The sequence below is a fragment of the Macaca fascicularis genome, chromosome 7 (assembly GCF_037993035.2).
Source record: "Macaca fascicularis isolate 582-1 chromosome 7, T2T-MFA8v1.1".
In the NCBI taxonomy this organism is placed as follows: Eukaryota; Metazoa; Chordata; class Mammalia; order Primates; family Cercopithecidae; genus Macaca; species Macaca fascicularis.
Window position 1 is genome coordinate 55,186,043 of NC_088381.1, and position 20,862 is coordinate 55,206,904.

General features: G+C 57.0%; 1 protein-coding gene across 1 annotated transcript in view; it reads left to right on the plus strand.

Annotated features, from left to right (window-relative positions):
• LOC102126168 (chondroitin sulfate proteoglycan 4-like) overlaps positions 1 to 20,862 on the plus strand; it is a 47,365-nt gene that overhangs the window by 13,772 nt on the left and 12,731 nt on the right. The window contains 1 exon segment of the mRNA XM_065547589.1: positions 19,457 to 19,662. Within this exon segment, the coding sequence (XP_065403661.1) occupies positions 19,457 to 19,662 (206 nt within the window).

The following is a 20,862-nucleotide window of genomic DNA, read 5'->3' on the forward strand; positions in this document are numbered from 1 at the left end:
AAGGCAAATTAAATCTCAAACAGCAAATATCTGGATGAAAAGTACGGAGGGGAGAAAATCAGGGGCAAGCTGGGGCGGGACACAAGTGGTCCTCAAACCATGCCTTGGTGGATGGAAAGGGAGTCAGTCCTCCAGGCCGGGGCACTGACTCAGAGGTACCGAGGTGGGCGTAAGCAGAGGGGTGTTGAGACAGGAAGGCCAGCAGCCTGACTGGGAGGCACATCTCGAGCACAGGCCAGGGAGAACCACTGGGCTGGGGCACGGAAGCCTTAAATGGCAAAATGAGGCCCACGGCCTTATGCCGTATTGCAGAGGAGATGCCACCAGGGTTTTAGGGCAAGAGAACAGCATGGTGCTGTGGGGTTTTATAAAGTTATACCACCCCCTGCCTTTAGGAGGACTCAGAAATGAGGAGGGGGTGGGAGAGCTCCTGTCCAGCAGCCCATCTCTGTCACCACTCCTGGTCCAGCTCCCTGTCCTGATTTCTGCAGTAGGGGCAGCTCCTGCCTGAGGGAAGCGTCCCTCTCACCCCTCCCGGATGCCCCTGGCTGCAAAGGCCCTTGTCCTCCCGTATTCGAGTGAGGCATGCTGGGAGGCTCTCCCTCCACTCATCAACGTTTGAGGCATCTGGGTCAGGGGGCCTGGCAGTCAGCACCCTAGAGGCCATCTGGACCAATCTTCCACTTGTATAGAGAGGAAAACTGAGGCCCCAGAGAGGAAGAAAAGTACTCTGAGTTCCACCAAGAACCCCAGCAGCCCAGGAAGAGCCCCCAGCCCTGCTTTGAGGGTGCTCCCAGCCTGCGTGGGGGCTGGGCTTGGGCCACTGTGACAGTGTGGATGACAGATGCAGTGTCCAGCTCCTTCTGAGCTGTGTGGGAGGCCCCAGCAGAGAGCCAGGCGTCAGGGGAGACTAGATTTGAGCTGATACTGGAAGGACAGGCAGAGAAGGAAGGAGGTGACATTCTAGTCGGGGGGTCACAGTGAGCACAGGGCAGGCAGGGATGGTGGCTCCCACACCTCTTCCCTGTCACCGCTGACTTTGAAAGGCAGAATGTGAGGGATTGAAGTGGGACCCAGGTGGGGGAGTACCTGGCAGGGAGGGCTTGTGTGTTACCTGGGTGGGAACTCAGAATTGACGGGGGTATCTTAGCATGCACGGCCGCAGGGACACCAGGTACAAGAAATTGAAGCAGGGTAGATCCTGCTGCCTCTGAGGATGGCTCGGGGGGACCAATGGTGCTCAGGACAGGCACTGAGCCTTGTGTGCACCTTTTGTGCCACTCCAGGCCTCCAGAGCAGAGCAGGGCCCAGGGGCCAGCACCCTTGGCCCAGCCCACCCAGACTCGAGAAAAACTGTTCTAGAGCCAAGTGTAACGGAGCCTCCCTCCCTATGCCTGCCTGCCCAGGCAGGACAAGAAGGGCCTTTTAGTGCTGCCCTCCTGGGGGGACCGGGGTGGGCCACGCCAGGTGAGCCAGGTGGCTGTCGATGATGGCAGGAGGGGAGTGGGGTGCGTGTGGAGCTCGTGGAGGAAGTGTATAGGCTATGTCTGGGAACTGGGCGTGCTGCCCAGGAGGGGTGGGCAGGGGAGGGGGAGTTGGAAATAGCCCTGATGTCCACACTTACTGGCACACACAGATGTGGGCACACACACGTGCACACGGCCACTCTCACAGACCTGGACAAGGTGGCCAGGACCAGGATCCCGGGACAGAGGCTAATGCCTCTGTCTCCAAGTCCCCTACCTTAAAGACCTGGGTCAGTGGTGCTTGCGGGGAAGGAAGTGAGCACAGGATGGGGACGGGGTGCCACCCTGAGCTGTGTCTTCTATTCAAGGCCAGGAGCAAATGAACAAGGGGCCTCTGGGTCTGGGACTGGAGCCTGATCCCTCCCTGGTCCCTCTGCTCCTTCACTGCCTTTCCCCCTGACTCCCGCCCCATCCAGCTCTCCTCTTGCCTCCAACATGCCCTCCGCCCCAGCATATGTCAATTCAATAGAGCCTTGTAGAGAGAGCTAAGACTCTTCCTCCAGCTGCAGGCTTAGGGCAGGTTTCAAATTTACTATATTACCATTCCTACTGAGTTTGTATGAGGAGTGTTTGAAGGAACTGAATTTGTATGAACAATTTTGTGCTTGGCTCCTCCGTGGGACAAGGGTTCCTAGCTCTCTCCGCTTCTCTGGAGGGTCCGTAACTCCAAACGGGAGAGGATAGAGCTGTCTTATTGCTGCGTTCTTACCTCCAGGGACACCCCATAGTGCGCACTAACCATGTTGTTAGTCCTGCAGCCCCACAGCAGCCCTGCAGGTCAGGAAAGTCACTGCAGCCTCAACCTCCCAGGCTCAAGCGATCTCCCCACCTCAGCATCCTGAGTAGCTGGGACCTCAGGCATGTGCCACCACACCAGGGTAATTATTTTTTGCAGAGATGAGGTCTTGTTCTCACTATGTTGCCCAGGCTGGTCTCGAACTCCTGGGTTGAAGCAAGCCTCCCACCTGGGCCTCCCAAAGTGCTGGGATTACAGATGTGAGCCACCATATCTGTCCAACATTCCCATTTTACAGTTGAGGAAACAGGCTCAGAGAAAAGCAGGGACTGCCTCAGGTCTCTCTCTGGGCACATAGGCCGTGGTGTTCTCACTCACCCCAACAGCAGTGAGCTTCCCCACATCAGGCCAGGTGGACAGCCACCCACCAGTGGGCTTAGGCCCCATTAGGGGAAAGAGAGAGGTCTGCAGGGACAGGCAGCTCCCTGAGGACTCCAGATGTTTGTTCCTGTCTCCCCATCCCCCACCAGCCAGCATTTTCTCCCTCTCCAAACCCTCCCCACTTTCTCACAGCCTAAGCAAATCCCCTTCAAATAAACCCCCAGCAAAAGCTGGGGTTGCCAATGAAGCCACGTTTGTCTCTCTGTAGGGTCATAGCTGTAGGGCTGCCATCAAGGTGGCCTGGTGGCAGGGGTGGGCCCCGTCAGGAACAGTGCCTATCCTGTTGAGCATTCCTGCCTCTCGCTCAGCTCCTCCCCACGCCCATGCCGCTCCCAGCCTGTGGAGGAGCCCGCGGGCTCTGCCAGCCTTGGCGTGTGTTAGCCAGGCCTCCAGCCATCGCTCCTGCTTCAACACTTCAGTGTGGCTCTCCCGTGGCCTAAGGTTGAGGCATGTCAGTGAGGCTGTCTCCCTTTCCGGAACTTACTGCAGAAACCCCTGACCCCAGACCAGCCCCCAATGGATCCTGGGGAAACCCAGGCTCGGAGAGAGGAGCCTCCTTGTTCAGAGTCACACAGCGAGTCCTCAGCAGATTAGGGGGTGAGCTCCCTACTTTTTCTCCCTGGTTTGGGCGGTAGCTTCACCCTCAGGACCAGCAGCTCCCCGGGAGCACACATCCCACCTGCTTCGCTCAGGGGTCTCCCCCATCGTAGGGCTCACAGCCTGGTCCCCAGAGGGGTGTAGAGATCACTGAGCCAACCAGGGATTTTCCAGCTGTGCTCCAACGCACCCCAGGGCTTTCCAGCTGAGCCAGCCTGGAGGCGGCTGAGCTTGGGATTATGGGATGCTTGCCCCACCCCAATTCATGCAGAGCCGCATGAATTCTTGGGTTCCATGAAGATTGGTAGTAAGGGCTGTTGGAAGATGTCCTTCCCCAAGTCTGGGAGACTGGAGGCCGGGAGCAGAAGACGGTCCCAGCTTCCTCACAGCAGGCCTGGGGCTGTGTGGCCTTTCCTGCCCCAGGTTCCTGCTCCTGCCCCTGCTTGCTGGCCCTCATGCCACACTGGCTGAGTGTCCCTTATCTGAAACGTTGGGGACCTGAAGTGCTTCAGATTTAGAAATTTTTTGGCTTTTGGAATATTTGTTATATATAATGAGATATTTTGAAGATGGGACCCAAGTCTAAACATGAAACTGATTTGTGTTTCATATACACCTTATACACATAGGCTGAAGGTAACTTTTTAGATTTTTAAAAAATAATTTCGTGCCTGAGATAAATTTATGTTAAGTTCTTATGTGTGGAGGCCAGGCGTGGTGGCTCACGCCTGTAATCCCAGCACTTTGGGAGGCTGAGGTGGGTGGGTCACCTGAGCTCAGGAGTTCGAGACCAGCCTGGCCAACATGGTGAAACCCTGTCTCTACTAAAAATACAAAAATTAGCTGGGTGTGCTGGTGGCGCCTGTAATCCCAGCTACTCGGGAGACGGAGGCATGAGAATCACTTGAACCTGGGAGGCAGATGTTGCAGTGAGCTAAGATCGCGTCACTGCACTCCAGCCTGGGCGACAGAGTGAGTGAGGGTTCATCTAAAAAAAAAGTTCTTATGTGTGGGATTTTCCACTGGTGGCATCCTATTGGCACTCAAAAAGTTTTGGATTTAGGGGCATTTAGATTTTGAATTTTCAGATTAGGGATGCTCAACTGTGCTATGCTATGTCTTTCTCTCCCCAAATATATCATCCTCCCTGGTCAGGGTGATCCTGTGTCCCACAGACTGGCTGATCAGGTAGAACTAGGCCATCAGATAATAACCCGTAACGGCTGGCACCCTTCCACTTCTCCTCAAGCTGCTCCATGCAACCGGCCTTCCCTTTCCTCATCCTCCAACGCTCAGCTCCAGCATCGCCACCCCCAGGAGCCTGTTCTAACCACAGATTGCTCTGAGACCCATGACCTGGACTGTGCCTCTCCTGGGGCCCTGCCCTCCATCTCTGTGGGGTTACAGGCCTTTCTCCCCCCACCCTCACCTGGCCTCTGTCCCCGGTCCATGACCTTCTTCTGCCTGACACCCAGCCTGTGTGCACTCTCACACACACACACTCACACACATACACACTCACACACACTCCCCTCCCACTCTCCCACACATACACACACAAGACACACACACTCACACACACACCCTCTCACACTCACACACACTCCCCCCCACACTCTCACACTCACACAACACATACTCTTTCACACTCTCACACACTCTCACACACACACATACACACTCTCTCACACACACACTCTCACACACTCACACACACACTCACACACACACACACAGTGTTGCTCAGCAGGCAAGGAGTGTCCCACCCCTGAGCCAGCAGCCCCAGGGAAAACCGCCAACTCAGGACACAGTGCCTCGTCCCACCGCCAGGGCCGGCCCTCTGGCCTGGGCCAGTCCACTCTCTGGGGAGATAGAGGGGGCTGGGGAGAGGAGACCAACTTCCGTTCCCACCTAAGAGCAGCCCCTTCCCCCACCCACATTTCAGGAAGGGGCAGCTATAAATACCAGTAGGACCAGGACACTGATTCCCACGACACCCGCTTCTCCCTGCCCCTTCCCTGTGCACAGCGGCTGGGGCCAGACCAGCTCTCCTGCAGCTGGAGGCCACCCAGGCAGGCCTGAGGCCTAGCCACACACACAGACACACACACACATACACATAGAGACAGACACATACACACACACACACACATACACACATACACATAGAGACAGACACATACACACACACAGACACACACACATACACACACACATACACACACACACATACACATAGACACACACATACACATAGAGACAGACACATACACACACACACAGACACACACACATACACACACACATACACACACACACATGCACATAGAGACAGACACATACACACACACAGACACACACACACATACACATAGAGACAGACACATACACACACACAGACACACACACATACACACACACATACACACACACACATACACATAGACACACACATACACATAGAGACAGACACATACACACACACAGACACACACACATACACACACACACATACACATAGAGACAGACACATACACACACACAGACACACACACATACACACACACACATACACATAGACACACACATACACATAGAGACAGACACATACACACACACAGACACACACACATACACACACACACATACACATAGAGACAGACACATACACACACACAGACACACACACATACACACACACAATACACATAGACACACACATACACATAGAGACAGACACATACACACACACACACAGACACACACACATACACACACACATACACATAGACACACACATACACATAGAGACAGACACATACACACACACAGACACACACACATGCACACACATACACACACACACACATAGACACACACACACATACACATAGAGACAGACAGACACACACACACATACACACACACACATACACACACACACAGACATACACATAGACACACACATACACATAGAGACAGACACATACACATACACACACAGACACACACACACTCACACACACACAGAGACAGACACACACACAGACACACACACACACAGACACACACACACACACAGACACACACACACACATAGAGACAGACACATACACACACACACAGACATACACACACAGACACATACACATAGAGACAGACACATACACATACACACACACATACACACACACAGACATACACACACACACACACATAGAGACAGACACACACACATACACACATACACATAGAGACAGACACACATACACACACACACACACATACACATAGAGACAGACACATACACACACATACACACACACACACACACATAGACAGAGACACAGACACAGAGACATAGACACACACACACATACACACACATACACATAGAGACAGACACAGACACACACACACAGAGACACAGACACACACATACGCACACACACACACAGACATACACACACAGACACAGATACACACACACACAGAGACACAGACACAGACACCACACACACACTCTTACTTCCCACACTAGTCAAGGAAGGAGCAAATCTCCCTTTTTGGGAGTCTGCGGGCAGCTGAGAGGGAGCTCCTCCCCTGCCCCTCAGCCCTGACCCAGGCCCCACTTCTCCCTCCTCTGAGTGCTGAGCTGTGGGCACCCATACAGGGAAGCAGGAGGCCAGGCACGGGTGGTAAAACACGGCGTTAGAGGGCTCAGATTGAATTCCAGCCCTAACACTCCATGCCTGACCTTGGGCAAGTGACTCTGTCTTTCTGAGCCTCAGTTTTCTCCTCTATAAAATGGGGATAAATAATTTCAACCTCTTATGTGTTGTGAGAATTAAGCAAGACACTGTGCCTGGAATCAATGCTCAGTGGCGTCTGCTCCTGAGGCTGCAGTCACTCTGCTATTAGCATCTTCTTCCCAGGGTGGAGCGGCCCGGCCACGTGGGGCTTCTGCTTAGGAATCTTTAAGGAAGGTTCCGAGGCAAAGGCTTGGAGGAGGTGGCCCTGTGAGTCTGTGTGGGACCAGGTGACGTGGAAAAGGAGAGGTGGGCTCTTGAGGGGGGATCAGCCAGCGGCTGCCTGCCAGCCCAGGACCCTTCAGAAGGTGGGAGGGGCTGGGGGTCTGCATCTGTTTGGCTAACTGGGCTGAGGCCCACACCCCTCTCCCAGTGCTAGAAGAACTGGGGACAGCCCTTCCCCAGGGCCTATTTCTCCCAAGCCTAGCAGCCCCTAGGATGGAGCTCACTGGGCCGGGGCACAGCAGGAACCCCCGGTCCCCAGAGCAGGTGGGTGGGGAGAAGAGAATGAGCAGGCACCAGGACCTTTTATGGGATGGGGGACTCCAGAAGCCTGTCTTTTCTCTGTTCTCTACCAGCCCCTCGCAAGTCCCTCTCTGGAGGCAGGGGCTGGAGGCCAGGGCCCAGGGACGCGAGACAGCTCACCTGCCAGAGTCACCATGGTGCTCTTACCAGCACTCATGATATAAGCAGTGGTGGCTGCATCACGAGGAGCAGAAATCCAGACTGAGGGGAGGGGACAGCCCTCTCCGCTCTGGGCTGCTAGGACCCCTCAGGGGTATGGGTGTATGTGTGAGCTCAGCGTAGGGGAAGGTGTGGGGAGGTGACTGAGGTGACTGCAGAGCGGGGTGTGCAGCTCAGGGCAGGGACACTGGAGGGACCTGGGACAAGGGCTGGCCCATGCCTGAATCCCCAGGCCGAGATCCCATTGTGCAGGCTCCCACTGCCTTCACCCCCATAGTGGTGACTCTTCTCCACAGACCCCTGGGCAGGGCCTGGCCAGGCCCCCCACCCACATGTGCTAACGGAATCCAGGTGGCTGCTCCTGGCCGAGGTTCCATCTCTGGGCATCTGGGGCCCATGTGCTTCTGGCCACCCATCTGGAGCCTGGCTGAGCCCCTCCAGGGGTGGGTACTCAGACAGGGGCTGCTCCTCCAACCGTGGACAGCCCTGGAGTTGGGGAGATATTGTAGAGACCTCAGCCAGCTGGGTGATGGTGCCACAGCCCTTGGGCTTCCTGGCCCTGCTGTGTGGCCTTGGAGAGACCCCTGGCCCTATCTGGGCCTCTGAGTGGAATCCTCAGTCTCCTGGGTCAGCTCTAAATTCTGCACTTAAGCCTCTTGGGAACAGGACAGGGGGCTCTGCCTCTATCTAGAGAGAGCCAGCTGCTTGTCCTGGGCCAAGCAGCAAGGCAGGCTAGGCCTGGAGTGGGGCTGAGAAGCAGCCAGCCTGCCAGGGCTCCCTGGCATTGGAAAGCCACTTTCCTAAGTTGGCATGGAGCCCCGGGGCGCTCCCTGGGATGAGAGCAGTGGCTCCTCTCCACCCCCGGTTCCCATCTTCCACCCCTGGCCCCAGCCCCACCCTGCCAAAAATAAACCCAGACCACCCCATCTTGTACCAGCCAGACCCACCCAGCCCCTCCAGAGCCAATTGAGTCACCACTCAGAGCTGCTCCTTTTTTAACTGTCTGAGTCACTGCTTGTGGCTCCATGACACATGCCCCAGGCTACAGTTACCCGGCAGCCCCCTACAAGTGCAGCCAAGGGAAGGGTCTGAGTAGAGGCTGGCAGTAGGAGTGAGTCCAGGCCATAGCCTTAGCTTGTGAGCCCTCCAGGCCTAGGGAACTCATCCCATAACAAGCCAGAGACCAGACCTGTCCCTCGAGATCCTGGCCTGAGGTCCTGGCCGTGCCCAAGACAGCCCTTGGGGATCTTGGTGACAAGGTCAATCTGGGCTCTGCCCCACCGCATTGTGTTGCCTCCAACAGGCCTGGGCCTCCCCTGCAGGACTGCCAGGAATAGAGGGTCTCCAGGCCCTGGGCCCTGGGGGCTGGGGGTGGGCGAGGCCTGGCCTTCTGGGGTGAAGGCCACAGAGGCGCCTGCTCCCTCCCTCCTCACCGGCTCTACCCAGACTCTGACCACGCTGCATGGAGCACCATGAAGACTTTCTATGGGACGGAAGCCACACTTCAGTCTCCACTCACGGCTTCTGTCTGCCCCTGCTAAGGGTCAACCGGGCTGCAGAGCTTTCCCCTGTCTCTCTGTCCGCCCCCCCATCCTGCTCTCTCCATCTCTCTGTCCCTTCCCACCCCTGGCTCTGGTTCCTCCATCTCTTTCCGTCTGTCTTTCCCAACCTGTCTCTCTGTCTGCCCATCTTTCCAATCCTGCTCTGTTCTCCTTCCCTTCTCCTTTACCCGGTTCCAGTTCGTGGCGGTCAGAGTGCTCCCTGCTGCCAGCACCCCACCCCTCCCCAGGGCCCTCTCTGCCTTCTCAGTAGACATAACAGACCCTCACCTCCTCCCATTCCCACAAGGGACTCCGGGCCCCAGGGACCAATCCTGAGAAATGTTCCGCCCCCTCACCAGGTCCTCCCCGGCTACATCCTGTCCCAGGGAGTGTCAGGATCCCACAGGCACTTCCTTGGGAGTTGAGAAAGGCGGGCAGGGGACCTGGGAATGGCCCCACGCCCCCAGCCCCTGCCAGAGCAGGGGCCTGGAAGCCTCCAACCCCATTTGCCTTCTGTCTATGGCTGTGGCCTCTGACTATAAACAGGAGCTCTGATTCTGTTTTCTTTAGAAACAAGCACCAGACTCTGTCACCACAGGCCCAGAAAAGCAGTCTCTGGCTGGGGCAGTCCCTCCAACCCTCCCTGGCCATTATGTCCAGCCCCCTGCTTCTGAGTCCTGGGGCTCTGGAGAGCAGAGGAGGCCTGGAAAGGAGCCTGGAGGTAAGACAAGGTGGGGAGGGCTGGAGCGAGTTCCCAGAGGCAGCCTTTCCTTCCTTTCCTCCCACCTCCTGTCCCCAAGCAAGGTCAGTCTTGTCCCCAAGGCTCACACTGTAAATGGAGAGAGGTAACAGCACAGCCCCCTGGGCCACAGCAAGTGTCTTTGCACCCCAACGACAAAGAAGGTGCTTTGGGCTTTTTTCCTGAAAGAGCTTGAGGACAGTTCACAGGCGGACAGGAGAGAAGAGCTGGCCGGGCAGCAGGCCCATCCTGAGCGAAGGCAGCAGGCGGGCCCTGCTAGGTGTGCGCAGAGGCAGTGTTGGATCTAGTGAGGCAGAGGCGTGGAGTGTCCATGGAAGACAGCAGGAGACTCTGGCAGGCAGAGTCTAGGGCACCCTGGCCTTCAGTGCCACTCGGGGGTGGGGTCCTGACCCTGGAGCAGGGGGAGCCACCAAAGGCTTCCAGGCAAGGGAGGCTGAGGGAGCGGCTTTCAGTTTGGGTTAACTGGGGCTGCTATTAGCAAAGGGAGGCAGGAGATTCATTAAACCGGACCAAGGACCATGGCCAATTGCCTTATGGATGGACCGGGAGCAAGAGAGGGAGATGAATTTGAAGGAGAGTTTGGGAGCAGGAAGGATGGAACCTGAGTATTAGTTAGCAGTGGCCACGGGGAGGGAGGAGGAGGAGAGTCCAGCGCAACCCTCAGATGTCTACTCAGCAACGGGTGGACAGTTGGGCCTTCACGGGGCTGGGGAGCAGGCTGTAGGGGAGAGGACACTGAGTCCTCCTTGCTTTGGGTGGGGTTGGGCTTGGGGGTTCCTATGGGTGTTCGTGGCGTGGACATCTGAGGGACACTGGCAGTGGGCCGGGAGTCCTGGAGAGTTGGTGCCAGGGAGAGAGACATGGTGCATCAGCAAAGAGGCTGGGCCTGAGGCCGGGAGGGAAAAGGAGGGCCAGGGGGAGTGTGGTGGCAGTGGGCACAGCTCCAGGGGAGCCTATAGGCTGCAGGCTTCCAGGCAGTTGACAGGTGGTGGTGCTAGGCGGGAACCTATTCCAGGAGGAGCCAGGCCTGCCCAGGAAGAGAGGTCTCAGTCTCGGGATCTCTGATGGGCCTGGTTAGCTCAGAGGTCCACTAGCAAGGACACTGAGGTTTCCTGGTGCACCTTCCCGGCAATGCCCTCCCGATGGAGCACGACCAGTGCCCGGGCCTGCTGTGGTGGGACAGCTCTGCCTGATAGAAAACCCCTCATGCAGGCCAAATGCTACCTCATTTGATCCTTTCGTTCCCTTAGATACTGTTGTCACCTCCCTCATCACCGGTCCGTGGGCCTCCTGGCTGCACACACGCCCTGGGCAGGGGATGTGGGCCCTGGTCCTGTCCTCAAGAGCTTCCAGTCTGGCTGGACCTGTGGCCATTTAGGCCAGAGGTGGCTTTACTGTACCCACAGTAGTGGCCACACCTCTTGCCAGTCTGCTGGGCTGGTCAGAGGCCAGATCTGGGTCCCTCTATCCAGGTCCCCTTTTACAGATGGGGACACTGAGGCCAGGGAAAGCATGGAAGCACATGGCTCTGAGCCCTGTGTGTGGGCTGGGGGTGTGAGTCCTGACCCAGACATCTGCCCTGGACATGGACTTCTGTCTGTGGGGTCAGCACACCCTCTGCCCTGTATTCAGATGGGGGAACTGAGGAGGAGGCACACAAGCTGTTGTGCCACCAGATTTCAGGTCCAGGCAGCCATCCAGACCCACAGTCACCATTTCCTCTGTTCTTCCCCCACCCCAACTCACACTCACTATCTCCAGACCCAGCCTGCCAGGCTGGGGAAGCCCCGAGACGCCGCCCCAACAGCCGTGTCTTTGGCGGTTTCTGCTGCCAGAGCCGAGGGGAGACTCAGAGATGAGCCATGGGCTGCCTGGTCCTGGATGCGGCCCAGGAGAGAGCCTGGCCCTCAGCCTCCTGGGGGCAGCTCCCACCCAGACCCCCTGTCTCTCCACCCGCCTCCCGGACCTCGAAGTCCCCAGTGGGCAGGGCTGGCACTTATCACTGACTTCTAGACTGAGTCATCCCCCGCCGGCCCCTGCAGAAGGGCCGTCCCCATGCAGCCAGCCCCAGAGCCAGAGAGGCGGGGCTGCCAAACCTTCCAAGGAGAGCAGATGCTTCCCTCCCCTCCTCGCTGCCCCCTCCACCCGGCCCTGACAGAAGAGCCCCAGGGGACAAGAAGGGAAAGAGTGTGTCTTCCCCAGGCTGGGGTCCAGCTCTCACACCCTCCTCCCACTGGGGCCCTCAGCAGATGCTCCACTTCTGATTCACAGGCAGCAAGTAAACCCACCACGCTTCTCTGGGTGCACACACGGTGCATGTGCCCTGCCGACACCCACAGCCCCCAGCTCTGGAGCCCCACCCGCAGGAGCTTAAGTCCCAGCCCTGCCGCTGCTCCACAGGCTAGCGCAGAGGACTGCGCTCTCTGAGCCTCAGTTTCCTCACCTGTAAAATGGGAGATGCCTCCCAGGAGCCTGCTGGGCCTGGGAGGGGGGTGCTGGGCAGCCCCAGTGCCAAGTGAGGGTCCTTCACTCTTCTCTTCCCTGCCAGAAACCTTACCCCAGCCTGGGTCCACTGAGGTGAGGGTCCCAGATCCGCTAGGGCCAGGAAAGTGGGGAGAAAGGAGGTTACGGAAGGGGCCTGGAAACCCACCCATCTCCCTGTACAAGGGGGAAAATTATAAGGCAGGGAAAAGCCTCTTGGAACCACTCCCCACCGCAGCCACCCCACCCTCCTCGCCTGAGGCCTGGGGAGCAGCAGGGCCTGCACAAAGACACCATTGAGGCCCCGCTTCCTCCTCCCCCGGCCCAGCCCTCCAGCCTGGGTGGACTCTGGGCTGCTTCTTCCCTCAAAACCTCTCATTTCCCCTCCTGCTTCCTCTGTGCTCCACTAGGCCCCAGGGTTGGGACATGTGGCCAGGAGCCCAGCGTGCGGCCCCTATCAGCCTCTGTGGACCAAGCTCAGCTTCTCCCACCCCACCTGCCCCTGCTTCCACTCTTCTTCCAGACGGGTTACCTTAACTGGAAATGTTCCCCAGTACATGCTCCTCTAGGTGGGTGACTCAGAGCGCTTGGTTAGAGGACTGCAGCTGAGGCCAGTGACCAGGGTCAGGGCCCAGCCAATAGCTGAGGAAACTGTTTTCCTCCCTGGCTTCCTTGGCCTTGCAGGGGACCGGAAAGGCCACTAAACAGAAGGTCAGCTGACCTGAGTGTGTGTCTCTTGGCTCAAGAGTTCTTGGGGCAAGGAGGGATCGGGCTGCCCTGACCCTGGCAGAGGTCTCTGCAGCATTTAGATGTGGAAGCAGTCACCTGAGCAGGTGCCTGGCACCCCAGCGCCCCACTGGGATAAAGCAGTGTCTCCTGAGAGGACAGCTGCTGTTGTAAGATCCATGGGATTTGGAACTAACCTACTGTTTTGTTTTGTTATGGTTTTTTTGCAACAGAGTCTCTCTTTGTCTCCTAGGCTGGAGTGCAGTGTCACAATCTCGAGTCACTGCAACCTCCGTCTTCTGGGTTCAAGCGATTCTCCTGTCTCAGCCTCCCAAGTAGCTTGAATTACCTGCGTGCCCCACCATGCCCAGCTAATTTTTGTATTTTTAGTAGAGACAGGGTTTTGTCATGTTGGCCAGGCTGGTCTCAAACTCCAGACCTCAGGTGATCCACCTGCCTCAGCCTCCCAAAGTGCTGGGATTACAGGCATGAGCCACCACGCCTGGCCCAGAACTAACCTACTGTTGTCCACATTTCGGTAGCTCATGGGACAGGAGAGGAGCAGGCAGTCCGTGGGCTGCGGGGTGGCCCTGGGTGGTGGAATCCCAGTCTGGAAGCAGCCAGGAAGAGTGGCTAATGGGCAGTGAGCCCTGTGGGGTCTGCAGGTGTGTGAGTGTCTCCCAGGCAGCCCACCCCAGCCAGCGATGAGCCATCTAGCCTGAGCCCTGGTGACCCCAATGTCATCACTGGGCAGGTTATGTGGTCCCCTTAGTCTGACCTTAAGTCTCCCCTGTAACCTACCCCCTTGTAACCCTCAGAGTAACAGGTTGGGGGAAGGCGACAGTTCAGTGTGGGTGGCTGAGCCTGGGGGGTCTGCCGAGAGGAGGTTTGAGAGGGGCTGGCACCTGAGTAGGCACATCAGACAGCTTCTCCCTTGCCTGAGGAGCCCAGGGAGACCAATGTGCTGGGGAGGGAGCCTCCAGTTATGGCTCAGTATCCAGGGCCCACAGTGGGGCCAGACCGTGGACTCAGCACCCCCCCTCCTCGCTTGCCTTGCCGCCACACCCATGTTTACACGTGACACTGACCCACACTCCTGCACACACACTCGTCCACGCCCCGCCTGCTGGCTCGAAAGTAGATTGCTGGCGGAAGAAAAATTGGGGAGTCCCTTGGAGGTGCAAGGGGAGGGGAACTGACCTGAGGTCTAGAGGGCCAGGTGACCTCAGGGAGGGTCTGCTGCTGGGGAAGCACACCTGGCCTGTCCATGCTCTCACACAGCTGGCATTCAGCCCCCAGGTGAGCCACGACCCCACCCCTGCCCCACCACACACACACCCATGAGGGGAGACAGACAGCCCTTCATCCTGGCCTTGGCCCTCCCAGAGCACCCCAGCCCACAGCCCCCTCAGACTCCCTCACCCCTGCCTGCCTAGACCCGGAGCCAGGATCTCCACCCATGGTGCTAAACCGCAAGGGGCTATGGTGGAGAAGTTCGGCAAAGGGTGATGTGCCCAGGGACAGCCAGGATGAGGCAGAGGGAAGTGGGAGCCAAAGACAGAGCTAAGGAGAGACTAGGGGGAGCAGAGGCAGAGCACAGCAGCAGCAAAGGCCAGAGGTGAAGGAGAGATGGGAAGATGGGGCAGAGACGGGGATGGAGGTGGCCTCGCTCACCCCTGGGGCTTCTGAGGACTTAGGACAGAGCCCACAGCAGCCCTCAGCCTGGAAGAGGCATCTGTGCCTGAGACCTGGCCCTGGGCTGACTGGGGAAGGTGGGGCCCTGGCAGGGGGAAGCGGGCCTGAGGGGCAGAGATGCTCCCTTCACAGTGGCCCCTTCTCCCCGGAGCCTGGTGTCAGACAGAGGGCTGGGCGTCAGGATGGAAGCCTCAGGGGCCCATCCACACTCCTCCTAGCAGTGCCTCCAGGGAGCCCGGAGATGCCAGCGCAGCCCTTGCCCTGCCAGAGGAGGCTTGCTGGGGACCTTGACCGAGGTTTCCCCTAGCCCCTGAGAAGGGACTTGGGAGGGAAGGACACAGGCTTTTTCTGTGCCCCCAGGCCTAGGTCTCAGGAAGGATGGAGCCACCCCACCCTCAGGCCCAGACAGCAGTGCCCTGTTCATGAGGAGGAAGGGTGGGAAGCCTGAGGACATACCCACCTTTAGCAAACCTCTCTATGGGCGCCGAGCAGGAGGGGCAGGAACCCTCCAAGAACACACAGCCCCTTTCATGGAGCCAGGCCCAGCCAAGTAATGGCAGGCGGGCAGCGAAGGGCAAGACAGGCCCAGGCACAATCATTGCTCTGTCCTGGCAGCTCCCGGCCCACACACGCGCACGCACACACAAACACACAGCCTTACTCAAACCCAAAGCACACCCCCAGCAGCCACCCACATGCTTGCGGGCACACACAAATACACATCTATTAATATACAGCCCTGGACGCTCACCGACGCACCTTCCAGAGAGAAGCCCATCACGCAGCACTTTTCCTGCCCCTCCCACGGGCCCCCAGACCTGTGGGGCATCCTGCTCCTCTCATGCCCAAGGCTTGGAACCTCCAGACACCCCACGCCATTAACCTTCTCCACATCCATATGGACAGCAAACTCCTAGACCAGGGAGGGACCCCCAGGACTAATCCCCAGAGTCAGGAGGGAGAAGAGGTGGGAGGGATGTGCCCATTTTACAGAATGGTGACACTGAGGCCTGAAGTGGGCCCCTTCTCCTGGCTCAGAGGGCAGCCCATGGAGCTGCTGTAGGTCTGGACTGGTGTTTTGATGAATCATGGGTCCTCTTGACCCAGGAGAGTCAAGGGCAGGTCCCATCCAGCCTGTGCCGATGTCTCCCCACAACCTCCTCCATTCCCCCCTCCCCCCAGGCAGGCGGCTGAGCCTGGCTTGACCCATTCTACTTTCCCCTCTACTTCTCTTCCTTCAAGTTAGTCAGAGGCTCTATGGAGTGAGGGAGGAGAAACCCTCCCTGCCCCACCTGAGGGGGACCTGTGTACCCCTGCCAGTCTCTCACTTGGCCTTGCTGCTGTCCTCAGAGACTGCTGCTTCCTCCCTCTCTGTGACTGTACACCACTGTCACCTCCTCCAGGAAGTCTTCTGGATTGACTTCTAGCTTATTACATCTTTATCCTGCACACCCTCTCCATTCAAAGCCCCTCTTCAAATGCCCCCCATCCCCCACCACCTCCAAGACAGGGATTCTGGGTTTTTGCAACTGCAGCCCCTCAGAGAGTGTAAAAGGGGCAGAAAAATGGAGACTGGGAGGTGGGTGAAGTGGTGCTGTCAGAGTTTCCAAAGCCCTGGCCAGCAAGGCCTCAGAGGCCTCTGTTGGGATGGGGGGCTGCCTGGCTATGCGCTCCAGCAGCACAAGACAGCCTGTGTGAGCCCCTCCCACTCAGCCCCACAGGAAGTAGCAGGGTCCAGCCCCTCAATGGACCCATTCAGACCCCAGCGCTCTGGAAAGTACCTCTGCTTCCTGCCACCCTCCCACTCTAGCCAAACAGGCTCTACTGTCTTCTGCTGGGAGGGGGCTGCAGGCAGGTGGTTCAGTGGTTAGGGCCAACCATCTAATTCAGTTCCTGTCTGGCCCAGAGCCCTGACATTGACCAAGCCTTGGCTGGTCTACATATGCCTTTAGTGCAAGGGTGGTGTGATAGTTAATACTGACTGTCAACTTGATTGGGTTGAAGGGTGCAAAGTATTGATCCTGGGTGTGTCTGCGAGGGTGTTGCCAAAGGAGGTTAACATTTGAGTCAGTGGGCTGGGGAAGGCAGACCCACCCTTCATACTGGTGGGCACCATCTGATCAGCTGCCAGCGAATATAAAGCAGGCAGAAAAATGTGAAAATGCGAGACTGGCCCAGCCTCCCAGCCTACATCTTTCTCCCAGGCTGGACATGTCCTCCCCTCTAACATTGGACTCGAAGTTCTTCAGTTTGGGGACTCAGACTGGGTCTCCTTGCTCCTCAAGCTTGCAGACAGCCTAGTGAGGGACCTTGTGATTGTGCAAGTTAGTACTTAATAAATTCCCCTTTATATATCTATATCTATATCTATATCTATATCTGTATCTGTATCTGTATCTGTATCTATATCTATGTCTACATCTATATCTACATCTATGTCTACATCTATATCTGCATCTATATCTACATCTATATCTATATCTATCTCCTATAACTTCTGTCCCTCTAGAGAACCCTGACTAACTCAGGTGGGTAGGCGCAGGGAGATGTGCCCTTTTCCCCATGGGTGCTGGGTAGGTAAATGTTTAGCAATGGGCTTTCTTGGGGAGGGGGAACCCTGATTTGCAGTATTTGCCTCTTTTCCTGGTATAAATATTCTCACTATGGGTAGTATCACCTGGCTCTCAAAATTCCTGAACATTCAACAGTTGGCTCCTGACAGCTGCTGTGAGCCGCTCCAGCCGGTGGCGGTGGTGGCTCCATCCTGCAGGGCCGTGTGCCCCCACCCCTTGTGCTATGGCCTCCCTCATTTTAGTGTGCTGTGTTTTGCTCTAAGGAATCAATGTCTTTGCAGATAAGGCACCCCGGTAGGTGGCCGCCACCTGCAGTTCCCTGGTCTGTCCCTTGCTGGTACCGAGCTGTGCTGGGCCTGCTGAGCCTGCTGGGCCGCCTCCATGCAGATGGTCTGCAGGGCTCGCTTGATTCTCTTAGCTTCCCAGACAAGGTGCTGGTGTTGCCAGCAGTGCTGGCAGGAGGAGATAACTAGAGGGGATTTAACTCAGCCCAAGGGGTTTTTACGGATCTTTCTTGGACATCCTTCCCAGTGGGGCTGGCTGCCCTTAGGGTGTACAAATCTCCGACTCCTCCAATGGCTGAAGCTGCTTTCTCAGGCGGATGGCAGCTGGCTCAGGCTGTCCAGGGACCAGCGCATGTGGGGCTGGTGCTGGATCATCCCCATCAAGGCCGTCAGCCTGTGCTTGCTCTCGGGGTTTGAGGGAAACCCAAGAGGGATGAATCACCGTTTTTAACCCGTGTTTGTCTGTCCCCCAGCCCTGGACATCTGCAGGCAAAGTCAAAGTTATATTTGGCTTTTATCACCACAAAAGGCATAGACCAGAAATTGTGGCAGCGGGTTGGAAGTCAGGGAGGCTAATCTGGGGAAACTGCCTGGAGGAAGCAGCAATTCAAAAGAGGAGGAGTCCCGGTGTGGGACAGAATGGGCCTTGCATAGGAACCACTAACCCCAGGCAAGCCCAGGTATGGCCTTCTGCCTGGCGAGGCCCTCTTTGGTCTGCCCAGCAGACCCTCAGCCGTTCCCAGGCCCTGTCTTCAGCCTCAGCCTGCGTGGTGGCCTGGGGAAGTTGGGAGCTCAGCTGTTCTCATCCCTGGTTCCTTGGCCATGGTGGAAACAATGGGGCCGGATCTGACTGCTCATCGGGGACTGTGAATAGCTCTCCAGCAGGAAGCAATAGCAGGGTAATGGAGGAAGTGTGGGCCCACTTTGGTTTGACCCTGCACATGGTCTCCATCTGGCCTCAGAGCCTTTGCTCCTTCTCAGACTCAGTCCAATAAGCTCCCGCCCCCACCCTCAATGGCAGCTGGAAGGATGGCCTGAGAGAGAAGCGGGGATAGGTGGGCCATGCTGACACCTCCACCAGATCCCAGCCGTGGCCCCAGCCAATCCATGGAGGCGGGGCATGGCACGGCAGGCACTGCACAGGAGCCCAAGCACAAGGGCACTTAGGAGAAGGAATCTGAGCAGGGATCAGTCTGGACTGGGGGTGATTCTCCAGAAACTCCATTCCTCGGGGCTGTGACCACCAAGCCAGGTGATCAGGCCAGTGATGTTTCCCTTTGGGGGGGTAGGGGACCCAGACCCGGGAGGAAGACTCCTCTGGAGCCCAGGGGAGGTGAGTCAGAGCTGGCAAAGGCCTCTGGCTCCAGGAACCTCCAAGGAGGAGACCTGAGTTGCTGGGAATTTCTGGGTCTGACCTCCTGCAAAGTCAAGGTCTGGCTGGACACAAGGTGAGGCTGTGCCTTCTGGTGCCAGGACCAAGAAGATGCTGGGATCCAGGCAGTACTCACAGACAGCACCATATAGCAGAACCATGAGGGTGCGCCAGCATGGACCCCTTTCTTCAACCCACCAGTACCTCTTTGTGGCACCTCACCTCCTCCAGGCAAGCATCTGAGCCTGGACCACAGCTCCCTCTCTCACACAGCTTCCTTCTTTGGTGAGAACCACCTGGAGGTGCCTGTGGCCACAGCTCTGACCGACATAGACCTACAGCTGCAGTTCTCCACGTCCCAGCCCGAAGCCCTCCTTCTCCTGGCAGCAGGCCCAGCTGACCACCTCCTGCTGCAGCTCTACTCTGGACGCCTGCAGGTCAGCGACGTCCCCCTGGGATCCGGGCGGGATTCAGGGTGGGATTCCTTCTCTAGCTTTGAGTGAACCCCAGCTGGCTGTGTGACCTTGTGTAAGTCACTTTTATCTTAGGGTCTCAAGTTCTCCACTGTGGGATGGGCAGCAGCAGCCTAGAAATGGCAAATCCTTCATGAATTGGCTCTGCCCACTGGCTCCCTCCAACCATGTTTCCCACCACAAGCCCTTGCTGGCCCTTTGTGCTCTGACCGCACTGAACTGCTTTCAGTTCCCGGCCATCTTACAGTCGCTTGATGCCAGGCCTTTGGTCACCACACTCCTTCTGCCAGGTGCGTGCCTCACCCATTCCCTGCACATGCCTAACTCCAGCCTCTCCTTAAAGTCTCAGTGTGGACATCCCCTCCTCTTGGGCGAGGCCCCCTCCTGGGTCCCCACGACCCCTGTGCTTCCCTGTGGCACTACACCAGTTTCTCTGCAGCACCACTGTCTGTCCACGACAGTAACAGCACCAGTACTGCCTCAGCTTCCTCATTTTTCCATTTCATCCTTCAAGACACCACAAGCTTTGTTAGTGAGGAGTCTTGTGGCTCTTTCTTGAGTCTTTTCCCAAACCATGAAGAGTTAAGAACCCAGGATCTTATTCCAAATTTGTGCCAGGCTGGGTACAGTGGCTCATGCCTATAATCCCACCACTTTGGGAGGCCAAGGTGGGAAGATCACTTGAGCCTGGGAGTTCAAGGCTGGCCTGAGCCACACAATGAGACCCTATCTCTATTTTTAAAAGAAAAAAAATTGGGGTCAGCCATCTCCTTCCACACCCCAGTGGGGAGAGGACTAGGGCTTGGCCAGTCTGCTGCTGTCATTGCATTCCCAGTTATCTATTTTTCTAGGGGTGAAATCTAGATTCCAAGACAATATTTCTGGCACCTCTCACTTGAGGAAAGAGGAGGAGAATTTAAAAATCAGGTTGGATTTCTAGGAGAGCATCTTACTGTATGTCAGTTCCTTGTGGGTGAGGATCACATCTGATTCACATCACGGTCCCCAGAGCCCATCCAGGCCTGGCCCAGAGTCCCTTTGGTGAGTGTTTGGAGGATGAGTAAAGAGATGGCAGGATGGCAAGAGGAGTGGCACCAGAGGCCCTCATCCTAGGTTTTCCACTCTGGGGCCCCAAGTGTGGGGAACGCACTATGCTTTTATAAG